Genomic DNA, 13,114 nt, shown 5'->3' on the forward strand with positions numbered 1-13,114 from the left:
AACCTATACCTGGACCTGGAGGCTATTGTGTGAATAGAGCAGGAGAATACTTTATGGTTTAAAATTGAGAGAGACGTGTGTTAGGGTTGTAAACTCTCTCCATGCCTATTTAATCTGTATGCTGAGCAAATTATCCGAGAGGCTGGACTCTATGAAGAAGAGTGTGGCATCAGGACTGGAGGGAGACTCACCAATAACCTGTGTTAAGCACATGACACGACCTTGCTTGCTGAAAGTGAGAAGGACTTGAAGCACTTATTGCAGATGGTCAAGGAATGCAGCCTTAGGTATAGCTTGCATCTCCACCTCAAGAAAACAAAGATGCTTACAACTGGCCCGATACACAACATCATGATGAATGGAGGAAAGTTTGAAACTATCACCAACTTTATCTTGTGTGAATCCGCAATAAACACCCTTGGCACCAGCAGTCAGGAAAAAAGAAGATGCTCTGCACTGGGGAAAACTGCAGTTAGGAACCTCTCCAAATTATTGAGGAGCAATGATGTCAGTTTGAGGACTAAGGTGCATTTGATTCAGACCATAGTCTTTCTGATCATGTACTGTACATCTGAGAGCTGGACAATGACTAAAGATGACATAAAGAGAATTGACACCTTTGAGCTGTGGTGTTGGAGAAGAGCACTGAACATTGCATGGGTGGCCAAGAGAACAAACAAGGATGTTTTGTAGAGGGTACAGCTAGAATGCTCTTTGGAGGCAAGAATGATGAGGCTTTGCCTCACATACTTCAGGCATGTTGCTAGGAGGGGCTATTCATGCAGAGGGATATGATTCTTGGAAGTGTGGAGGGTCAACGAAGGAGGGGAGGGCTCTCAATCAGCTGGATTAACACAGTGACTATCACAATGGGCTCTTGTGCGTCAGGAAGTGTAGGGACAGCACAAGTTAGAACAGGGTTCAGATCTGATGTTCACGGGGTCATTGTGAGCTGTACTCAACTCAGCGGCATCTAACAACAATAACAATCCAATACCCATCAACAAACGAATGGATAAGGAAGCTGTGGTATATTCATACAATGGAATACTATGCTGCATTGAAAAAGCAAGGAACTCATGAAATATTATGCAAAATGGGTGACCCTGGAGGACATTATGCAGAGTGAAATATCTCAGTCACAAAGGGATAAGTACTGCATAGTGTCACTGGTGTAAAACAAGACTGACATCAGGATTAGGGGAGACTGAGAAAGATGGGATGAATAGAGTATAGTGCATTGAAAAGATAAGGGAGAAAACTGTTTAAAAGGGATATGTGGTTAGGTATTATTGTGATGACTGGAGCCCAGAAAGAAGGCTGTATAGTGGAGTGGACCTGGGAGGGAGGGATTGTATAACAAAGAAACCATTTTTCTTTTGCTTTTCAAAGAGAAGGGTGATAGCGGGGGCAGGGGGAGGGGGGAGCAGGGAGAAAAGTAAAACAATGAATGAATGGTAATGCAAAGTCTCTATAAATTTTAATTAAAATTAATAATAAAAACATTTTTAAAATATGCATAAGGAAAAACAATCCAACTGACGGCTGGCATTTGTTTATTTCGGTTCTAGATGGCAAGTATCAGTAAGTGGTTTTACATAATACACAGAAGCAGGCTGTACCTTAGAGGTTTGTGAAATCTCTATCTTGGATCTTTGAATTGCAGTCCAGGTCTTCTCCAAGTCATTTATCTAATTAGATTCTGTGACATCTTAGCATCAAAGAATTTTGTAGATTCTAAAAAACTTTACCATGAGTATCTTAAATTTCTCAGGTCATATCGACTAGTTTAATCTGAGGGTACTCATAAGGTTTTCTAAGGCCTGTTATTTTGTAAGTGGATGGCTAATTCTCTTGCTTGTTGTTGTGTATCAAGTCTGTGTATCATCAAGTTGGAACCATCCCACCTCCAGTGGGTTTTCAGAGGTCATTAATCACATAAGAGAAGATTGCTCATCTTTCTCCTTTCGAGCAGCTGGTGGCCTCGAACTGTGTGCCTTCAGGATTGCAGGGCAGCTTCTTGCCAGTGGACTCCTACCCTTCTCTGCCTTAATTTAAATGCTTAGCTTTAGAGCAATATCTGACAGACAAACATTTTACCCAGATTTTTGTCCTGGAAAGGGTGAAACCCAGCTGCTCCATGGAGGCAAGAATTTTGAGGCTCTGTCTCATCTACTTTGGGCGTGTCATCAGTCCTTAGAGAAGGACATCATGCTTAGAAGGGTGGAGGGAGGGACAGTGCAGGAGAGGAAGATTCTGAGTGAGATGGATTGATATAGTAACTGGGGTAATGAGGGTAGGTATGTCAGAGGCAGAGAGATTGGCTCAGGATAGAGCACGGTTAGTAGCTACTGTTCATAGGGTTGTTATAAGTTGTAATCAAGTCGACAGCACATGACAATGGCATGTTACATTTGGTAAATATTCCACATAATTCTCAAATATACAAGACCATCTCAGATGGTAAAACCTGTAAGGAAAGTAAGTAGATTTGTTGTTATTGTTGTTGCTAGTTGCCCTGAAGTTCCCTATGATGCTTAGTGACCCAAAAACAACAGATCTGGACCTTATCCTGGACTTCATCACAACCTTCACCATATTCAAGCCCAGGGTTCCAGTCACTGTCAATCCACCTGATTGAGGGACAGGGTATCATCCTCCCTTTCTTTGACTCTCTTTCTTTCCCAGCACAGCATCTATTACTTGGGATGGGAACAACACCCACGTTAAAGGAAGAATGTCTGAGATGACATTTCAGATGAGCCAAGAATGATGGGAATGCAGGCATGGAAGTCTGAGAAATGAGCCCTCCAAGCACAAGGTAGCTGGTGCAAAGGCCCTGTCTGACTCAGGGACTCATTTTTGTCCCTTTAAACCCATCTTCAACACTGTTAAGTTATAGGATTTAAGGAAGACATCAGAGAGGACAAGAGAAAGCTTAACGCAGCTTTATTAAGGGTGAGGTTCCTCATTCTGAAGCTATATAATGGGGATGTCCCACCTTCAAGGATATTGGGGAGGGTTTTTATAATAGAGTCTTTAGAGAGGGACATTCCATTGTGATTTATGGTTCATCCCTTAGTTCATGTTGCAGACTCAGGGTAAAATAATAATTGGACAGACAACCAAGAATGAGATAAGATAAAGACAGGGGGCCAGCAGTACTGGTGACTGAAGCACCCAAGCCACGCCTCTCTGTATATTTATTGAAAATCATCAGGAAGGTAAACAAAGGAAATCACAAGGGAGTAGAAAACGAAAACAAAGGATCATGGGGAAGTCTTTTGCAGATAAGGTGGAGTTCTTCTCTATTGCTTACCCTATGTTAATCTCAGGAGGGAGGGAATCAGTAAATATAAACTAAGGATGTTGACTCTTAAGGAATCCTTAGTGCCTCGCCTCTCTTATATCCTGATATATCATTTGGTTTATTATTAATATTAAATTTTATATTTGGTTTCCCACAAATTTGGCCTGTGGGCAGGGCCACTCACTCTTTTTGTCTACATGTATATTCTTTGAATTCTTCATTCTCTCCTTTGGCCCCTTCTGTCCGCACTTAACAAACGCTAGTCTCTTTCTTATTCAAACATTTTAGTACTCACAGGTAAAATTCGTGGGCAGGGTGGGATCTTTGATTTCAGGGTCACGGAGCCCTTCTCCCAAATACAAGACCAAGGGAGCCCAAGCTCCCCTACTGGCTCACAGGAAGGCTCCTGGAAGTTGACAGCAAGAGTTTTATTCCTAAGAGTTAGCTAAGTTAGGTGGGTAGCAGAGGGGCGCTAGCTGTGTTAGGGAACTCCTGGAAACAATCACTGTGCTCTGCGGCCCAGGGGCTCCACCCTCAGCCACAGCCCGTCCTCCGCGCGCAGGATCAACTCTGGCTTCCTCTTGGGCTCAGTATCATCTGGCAGAATGCGGAAACGCAGCAGCGTGAGAGCCACCACCACCTTCATCTCATTCATGGCGAAAGTCTGTCCAATGCAGTTCCTACAGGTAGGAAGGGGAGGGGTGTGGTTTCTAAAGAGACCAGGATGCCCCTTTCCAGATTTTTACACCTGGAATCCTCCCCAATTCCCCTACACTAACCAGGATCTGCCTGAAGAATAAAAGGAGGTGGGCTCTGGCTGATCTAGGACCTGAACTTGGGTCTGACTCCAATACCTGATTCAGAATTGCAGAGAGTCTCTGAGCATCCTGAAGCTCTCCTTTTATCCTTTCTTTCCTCCCTAAATCCGTGTCCAAAACTCGGGAGGAGGAAAGTGAAGGGGCTAGAATTCAGATCAAATAAAAGCGCTCTGCTTCCCACAGTTAGGCCCCAACTGCATGACTATCTCCTAGACACCAGCCTCCATCCATACAATCCCACCTCAGTCCTTCACAGGTCTCACCTGGGCCCAGCAGAGAAGGGAATAAAAGCCAGAGGCGACCTCTTCTGGGAGTTTTCTAAGTCGAAGCGGAAGGGATCATAGACCTGGAGGTTGGGGAAACAGGGTGAAAAGGTGGGATCTCCCAGAATAGACAGCCTCAGAGAAGTCAATGGCCATGAATCTCCAGGTCCCTACAGTGGATAAGGATGGGTGGTCAAGGGCAGTACCTCAGGATTCGGCCACACAGAGGGGTTATGATGAGTCCCGAAGATGCTGATAAGACAAATGACACCTGTAGGAGAGGACAGTTAGGATGAGGTCCCCCTTAACGCCTAATGGGCCCTCCTTCCTGAATAGGGCCTTCCCCTTGCTGTTACCCGCACCTTTGGGGATGACCCGGCCATCGGGAAGCACTATGTCCTGGGTACAGCAGCGGGAGACGACAGTGACCGGGGGATGCAACCGCAGACTCTCCTTGATGCACATGGTCAGGAAGGGCAGCTGGGCCAAGTCGTCCCTAAGGAACCCACAGTTAACCTGAGAGCAAAGACTGTCCCCTGGTGGCACAGTATTCTTACCACCTCTTAAAGAAACAACCTCCCCCCCCACTTCCGCAACTCCCTATTAAAAAGTAAATTTCTGGTGAAAGAAAAGGTAAGCGTTAGATGGATAGACAAAAGCTGTGTGCTCTCTGCACACATTGGAATACTCCTCAGCCAGACAGGAAGCCCTGACACATGCCACCACGTGGTAGAACTTTAACAACTTCATGCTCAGTGAAAAGGTCACTCACAAAAGGACAAATATTGTACAATCTAACTTACATGAAATAAACATATATTGTTGTTAGGTGCCATAGAGTCATCTGAGACCCATAACAACCCTATGTACAAAAGCTAGGAAGCCTCCTCTGTCCTGAGCCAGTCTCACTGACTCCCACACACCTACTCCCATTGCCCTAGCTGCTTTATCAATTCGTCTCATCTGGGCTCTTCCTCTCCTGAACTGTCCCTCCACCTTTCTGAGCATGATGTCCTCTCCAAGCACTGGACCCTCCTGGCCATGTGTCCAAAGTATATGAGATGGAGTTTCAAAATCTTAGCCTCCAAGGAGAAAATTGGTTTCACCCTCTCCAAGATTGACTCGTTTTCTTGGCAGTCCATGGTATTTTCAAGACTCTTCCCAGCACCACAACTCGAAGGTATTAATTCCTCTTCTGTCATCCTTCTTCATTACTCAGCTTATTGTTGTCATTGTTATGTGCCATCGAGTCGCCTGTGACTCATGGTGACCCTATGTACAATAGCCCTAAACTCTGCTCTATCCTGTGCCAATCTTATTGTCTCTGACACACTTAACCCCATCACCCTAGTCACTGACTCAATCCATCTCATCAAGGGTCTTCCTCTCTTGTGCTGTCCCTCCACTCTCCCAAGCATGATGCCCCTCTCCAACGACTGATCCCACCTTGAAATATGTCCAAACTACATCAAACGAAGCTTCAGAATCCTTGCCTCCAAGGAGCAGCCTGGTTTCACCCTCTCATGGAAGAACCTGTTTGTTCTCTTAGCAGTCCATTCAAAATCCTTCTCTAGCACCACAGTTAAGTGGCATCATTTCCCCTTATATCATCTCTAGCCATTGTCTAGCTTTCTGATGCATAGCAAGTAATTGCAAAAACCATGGTCTGGATCAGGCACACCTTAGTCTTTAGACTGACATCATTACTTTGGAGAGGTCTCTGACAGCAGACTTTTCCAAGGCAATTCATTTTTTAACTTCCTGGCTGCTGATACCAGGAGTGATGATTGTGGAGCCCAGCAAATTAAAGCTGTTAACAATTTCAGTCTCTTCACCATTGTCTATTTGTGTTACATTGACTATGCAAAGAAAGGCATTTGACAGTGTGGACGACAACAATCTGTGGCTAACTCTGAGAAGAATGGGAATCCCAGAACACCTGATCATGCTTATGCAAAACCTCTACTTTGACCAGGAGACAGTCATCAGAACAGGGCAGGGAAACATGGCATAGTTCAAAATTGGGAAGGGTTTGCAACACGGATGTGTCCTATCTGCATACCTTTTCAAATCTTTATGCAAAAGAGATTATCCAGGAGGCTGGGCTCTATGAGGAGAAATGTGGCATCTGGACTGAAAAAAGACACATCAACAATCTGTGTTATGCAGATGACACAACCCTGCTTTCTGAAACTGAGGAGGACCTGAAGCACTTGCTGCAGAAGTCAAGAACTGCAGCCTTCAATATGGATTGAAGCTCAACATCAAGAGACTGGCAGCATCATGATAAATGATGAAGAGACTGAGATTGTCCAGCTAAGATTATGTTAATGGTGGGGAAATTATTTTGAAAAGTATATGAAGAAGAGTTACACAACTTGACAAATTTAATCAATATTACTGAATTGTACATGTAGAAATTGTGTATGGCTTTTGTGTATATTTTCACCACAGAGTAAGGAAGACCCTTGTTGAGATGGGCTGATTCAGTGACTGGGGTAATGGGGGTAGGTGTGTCAGAGACAATAAGATTGGCATAGGATAGGGCAGGGTTTAAGGCTGTTGTACATGTAGAATCACTATGAGTTGCAAGCAACTTGACAGCACATAACAACAACAATTTTTTTCAAGACTAGGCTTTAGGGAAGTAATGCCATGAAGTTTCAAAGAAGATTTGGTTCAAAGTCTTTATGAGAAAATCAGCACACACACACACAACATTTATGAAAAGTGTGACAAATGTGCATGGAAAAGATGTTTTTATGGCAAAAAAGCAAAACTAAAAGGCAAATGAATGGAAAAAATACTAAAAATATCCCAAAGTCTTCTCTATGAAACACCGTTCCTTGCTATTTCACATTGCCTGTCGGTGGGGACGTTGTTGTTGAATATGACCCATAGCAGAACTATGAACAACTGATGAATCTTATCCTATCAAAAATTTTTGACGTACATATGCCCACTGCTGCAGTCATTGTGACAATCCATCTCATTGAGGGTCTTCCTCTCTTTCACTGACTCTCCACTTTTCCAAGCATGATGTCCCGCTTCAAGGAATAGCCTCTTCAAGCAACATGCCCAACATATGTGAGACGAAGCTTTGTCATCTTTGCTTTCAAGGAGCACTCTGGATGTGCACTCTCCAAGTCTTATCTGTTATTTGTCAGTCTATGGGATGTTCAGTACTTTTCTCCAACACCACTGCCCAAAAGCATCACTTCTTCCTATGCCATCTTCATTCATTGTCTCAGATGCATAGCAAGTGATTGAAAAGACCATGGCCTGAATCAGACACCCCATGGCCTGAATCAGGCACATCTCAGTATTCAAACCAATATCATTCCTTCTCAGTAATTTGGAAAGGTCCCTGACTGCAGACTTTCTGCAATGTGTCTCCTAACAGCTGGTGCCAAGGGTGTTGGTTGTGAATCCAAGAAAGGTAAAGTTGTTGACAGTTTCAATCTTTCTCCCTCTAATATGATGCTGCCTTTTGATCTAGTAGTGAGAATTTTTTTTTTGTTTTCTTGATGTTGAGATGCAATCCATATTGAAGGCTGTTGAATTCTTTGACCTTCTGCAGCAAGCACTTTAAGTCCTTCGCACTTTTAGCAAATAAGTTTGTATCATCTCCATAAGATAGGTTCTTTATGAGTGTTCTTCTGATCCTAATGCCACAGTTTTCCTCGTAGACCTTCTCAGAGAATTTTCTCAGCATACAGATTGAATAGATATGGAGCAAGGATACAAGTCTGATACACCTCTTTCTTAATTTTAGACCATGTAGTATTCTCTTCCTCTGTTCATGCAACAGCCTCTCTGTCTAGGTATAGCACAGCGCTCTAGAATTCCCATTCGTCTCAGTGTTGGCCATAATTTGTTATTATCCACACAGTCAACTGCCTTTGCATAATCAATAAAGCACAAATAGGCATCATTCTTGAATTCTTTGCTTTTAGCCAGGATCCATCTGGCATCATCAACAATGATAAACCTAGTGCCACAGGCTCTTCTAAACCCATCTTGAACTTCTGACAGTTCTCTATGTATTGTTCTAGCATTCTTTTTTTGTAACAACAAAGGATTTATTTTGCTTACAGAGAAAGAGAAAAGTAAATTAAAGCACTAAGTATACATATGTAAGTAAATTGATAGATCCAGTCTTCTCTAAATTTTTATTTTATAATGGTTTGCAGTATTCATTGTTTCACTCTTTCATTACTTCACATTAGGTTTCACACCACCATTCCATATATTATGTTATAAAAAATTAATCAGAGATAAATCACGGGCTCACACAGTGTGTGGTGGAAGGGGGTAAAGGAACTGGGAAATATTTGACAAGGACCTGAAAAAACTGGGTAATGGTGGGCATAGTTCCTTAGTGTTCTAGCATTTTTGAGTGATCTTCAGCAGTGTGTGAATGATGTTCAATAAAAGTTTAAATGTTGGTGTTAAAGCTCTCCATTTCCTAAGTTTTGGAGTTTCAGCAAAGAGAACTTGAGTCGAGGGTTACAGCACTCTAGAATTTCCTTTATTGATGGTAAGGATCCCTCTTCTTTTCTGTCTCTGGGTCGGTCATTTCAAGTCTGACAGGATGGTAAAGCTGACCACTCCTAATGCACCGTGTTTGCATGGTCCCCACAACAAGTGTACTGAGTACTTTGTTTACAGTATCAGAAAGCGATGCAATCTCCTTAGTAAGCATAAGTATTAACAAATAATTAACAAATACTCCATATTAACACAGTTCTACTCCATCATTTAGTGGGATTTCACAGGTATTGTCTGGAAGAGGCTTACTAAATTACTCATAAAACCACAAGCTTTTATTTTGTTTGGTAGTTTACCTAACTAATTAGATATTCCTCTTACTCTCTCCCTCTCTCTCAATATATATACATGGATTGACACAGTAAAGGAAGCTTATGGTTTAGTGATAAGAAGCTGCACTGTCAACTCAAAGGCATATGATTCAAATCCACCAGCAGCTCCATGAGAGAAAGACAGACAGCCAAACCTTGTACAATTTACTGCCTCTAAAAATCCACTAGAGATTCAATTATGAGTTGATGACACATGTTGTTGTTGTTGTTATGTGCTGTTGAGTCGATTGCAACTCATAGCGACTCTGTGTACAACAGCTGTAAACCCTGCTCTATCCCATGCCAGTCTCACTGCCTCTGACACACCCATCCCAATTACCCAAGTCACCAAATCAATCTACCTCATAGAGGGTCTTTCCCTCTTGTGCTGTCTCTCCACCCTCCCAAGCATGATGTCCCTCTACAAAGACCTGTCCCTCCTTACAACATGTCCAAAGTATGTCACACAAAGCCCCAGAATCCTTGCCTCCAAGTAGCAGGCTCTCCAAGATGAATCTGTTTGTTTTCTTGGCAGTCCATGGTACATTCAATACTCTTCTCCAGCACCACAGCTCAAGGGCATCAATTCTCCTTCTATCCTTCCTAGTCATTGTCCAACTCTCTGATGCATAACAAGTGATTGCAAAGACCATGGCCTATATCAGACACACCTTAGTCTCCAGAGTGACACCATTGCTCTTCAGTACTTTGGAGAGGTTCTTAACAGCTGACTTTCCCATCGGAATATTTTTCTTTTTTTTTAAATTTCCTGGCTGCCAAGAGTGTTGACCGTGGAGTCAAGCAGACTAAAGTTGTTAACAATCCCAATCTCTTCACCATCCATCCAGATGCTGCCAATTGGTCCAGTGGTAAGAATCTTTGTCTTCTTGACATTGAGCCTCAATCCATACTGAAGCCTGCAGTTCTTGACCCTCTGCAGCAAGCATTTCAGGTCTTCCTCAGTTTCAGCAAGCAGGGTTGTGTCATCTGTATAATCAGATTGTTTGTTAATAGATCTTCTACCAATCCTGACACCATACTTCTCCTCATAGAGCCCAGGCTCTCGGATAATCTGTTCTGCATACAGGTTGAAAAGGTATTGAGATAGGACACATCCCTGGCGTACACCTTTCCCAATTTTGAACCATGCTGTGTTTCCTTTCTCTGTTCTGATGACTGCCTCTTGGTCCAAGTATAGGTTTTGCATTGGCACTATCAAGTGTTCCGGGATTTCCGTTCTTCTCAGAGTCAGCCAGTTTGTTATGATCTACACAGTCAAACGCCTTTGCATAATCAATGAAACACAGATAGACATTCCTCTGGTATTCTCTGCTTTCAGCTAAGATCCATCTAACATTAGCTACAATATCCCTAGTACCACGACTCCTTCTAAATCCAGCTTGGACTTCTGGCAGTTCTCTGCTGATGTGCTGTTCCAGCCGTTTTTGGATAATTTTCAGTAGAATCTTTCTTGCATGTGAAATCAATGAGATTGTTCTATAGTTTCCACACTCTGTTGGGTCACCCTTCTTTGGAATGGGAACAAATATAGATCTTTTCCAGTCAGTTGGCCAAGATGGCATATAACAAGAACAACTATATATATACATATATTTCTGTATCATCTATCATCTATCTACCTACCTACCTACCTACCTACCTACCTACCTACCTACCTACCTATCTTCTTATCTTTTTGCCCAGGCTATTTCCTTAGCCAACAGCACTATTACCAACTGTATCTACATACTACTAAGAAGTCAAAGTCTTAGAAGAGACATCTTACCCATCCATCCCATCACCTCCAGAGTAGGTTCTCTCCCTCAACTACAATCCTAGTCGTGTGAGCTGAGACTGCACTGGCATAGTACTTCCACCAAGGTGGGAATTCCTAAACACAGAGTCTGGGAATGAGTCTTTACTGAGACTCCAGGACACAAGGTGGAGTTGGGCATGGCTCTGGAGATGAAGACTGAGTTGCAAGTAGTGAAGGATTATTTACGGGATGAGGATTGACTAGGTAATGATCCATATGTTCTTGTACAAGGAATTGATGACTTTTATCTCTCTGTACAAAGACTTAGTAATCAGAAGATAAAAAAAGTCTAACATACAGAATAGAAAGATCTTCAAAAGGGGAGATTTCAAAGAGGAAAACTAGGGAGAAGATTAGAAGTTTATTTCCTGATCATGTGCTAATATCTTCTCTAATATATTGTCACAAATGTCTCAGCTGATCAGATCTTTCTAATCCAAAACCACAACAACTTTTCCCTTGCGGGACAGGATATGTAAAAGACTTTGTATCTGGTTTACATGCCCATTCTCACAAAGCAATTATTAGGGTAGAACGTGCAAGAAAGTTTTCTCACACCTCCACCAGAGTAATGAAAACAGGTTGTGAGCCTGCACTTACCATTCAATCTCCTCTGGTTTTCGATCCCTCAGGAGCTCTTGTACCTCCTTTCGGCAACGCTCCTGGTATTCTGGGTGCTTGGCAAGGTTGTACAGGATCCAGGAGAGGCCACTGGCTGTGGTGTCATGGCCTGTGGGATGGTCAGATGATCTTTGGTCACTGGCTGCTTTAACACCAAAGGGAGGACAGCTTCCTCATATTGAGATACTCAAAGAAGATGAAGAAGAGTGTGGGTAATACAGGGTCCACCCCTCAAGACCATGAGAAGGGAAAACCCCAGACCTCAATGTATTTCCATGTTGGATCCTCACCCTCAAACATGAAGGTATCAGCCTCTGCTCTAATGTCCTCATCTGACAGCTCCTTCCCATCTTCATCCTGAAGAAAAGGCAGGACTAACATCATTCTTGAATCACACTAGCTCATAAGGCCATGAAGTTAAGCATCAGGTGACATCCGATGGCCAGTTTTAAGTAGAGCTTCTATAATAAGAAAAACTAGCAAAAATGTCCTGACAACCAGCTTCAAAATTAATCTTATGAATCACAACAGTATATATAGCCCAAAATACTGTTATAAAATTAGTTTCCTGGATTGCAAAGAATCAAAATACAGTGTGACCTTAGTGATGATTTGGATTTGGAAATGTGGCCTCAAACTATGAGGTTGCACTGGATGCTGGTGGTGGTATTTTAAATATCAGAGTCCAAAATATGAAAATATGTGCGTGAGTGTACACATATATGTTTATCCACCACTCATCTGTTCCAAGAACCTTGCTTGCTGAAAGTGAGAAGGACTTGAAGCCCTTGTTGCAGAAGATCAAAAATTATAACCTTCAGTATAGATTGTATCTCAACATCAAGAAGACAAAACTCTTCACCACTGGACAGATAAACAAAATCATGATAGATAGAGAAAAGCTTGAATCTGTAAACTATTTCATCTTCCTTAGGTCAACAATCAACACTCAGGGTACATGCAATCAGGAGATCATATTCAATTGAACAAGTCTGCTGTCAGGAACCTCTCCAAATTAATGAGGTGCAATGATATCAGTTTGAAGACTAAGGTGCACCTGATTCAGGCCATGACTTTTACCCATCACTTACTATCCCTGTGAGATTTGAGTAATGAATTAGGATGCCAAAAGAAAACTTGAAGCCTTTTAGATGTGGTGTTGGAGAGAGTACTGAATATCCCATGGACTACTAAAAGAACAAATAAATATGTCTTGGAGAAAGTGCAACCAGAATGCTCCTTAGGGGCAAGAATAACGAAACTTGAGCTTACATATTTTGGATATGTTAATAGGAGAGACTATTTTTTTGGAGACAATATCATGCTTGGAAAGGTGAAGGGTTAGCAAAGGCAGCAAGACTTTCAAAGTGGCTGCAGCCGTAGGCTCAAGTGTATCTGAGATAATGAGGAATACACAAGATATG

The 13,114-nt window shown here is 42.4% G+C and overlaps 1 protein-coding gene across 1 annotated transcript in view; it reads right to left on the minus strand.

Annotated features, from left to right (window-relative positions):
• Positions 1–3,812: 3,812 nt before the first annotated feature.
• The window catches only part of LOC102851071 (leukotriene-B(4) omega-hydroxylase 1-like), a 46,645-nt gene continuing 37,343 nt past the window's right edge, over positions 3,813–13,114 (minus strand). Inside the window, exons 7-12 of the mRNA XM_006898298.1 lie at positions 11,981–12,047; positions 11,670–11,799; positions 4,754–4,887; positions 4,598–4,662; positions 4,392–4,474; positions 3,813–3,990 (exon numbers count right to left, since the gene is read on the minus strand). Of these exons, the coding sequence (XP_006898360.1) occupies positions 3,813–3,990; positions 4,392–4,474; positions 4,598–4,662; positions 4,754–4,887; positions 11,670–11,799; positions 11,981–12,047 (657 nt within the window). The remainder of the gene's footprint in view (positions 3,991–4,391; positions 4,475–4,597; positions 4,663–4,753; positions 4,888–11,669; positions 11,800–11,980; positions 12,048–13,114) is intronic.

This window comes from Elephantulus edwardii, unplaced genomic scaffold, assembly GCF_000299155.1.
Source record: "Elephantulus edwardii isolate Elephantulus edwardi_28Jun2011 unplaced genomic scaffold, EleEdw1.0 scaffold00226, whole genome shotgun sequence".
Lineage (NCBI taxonomy): Eukaryota > Metazoa > Chordata > Mammalia > Macroscelidea > Macroscelididae > Elephantulus > Elephantulus edwardii.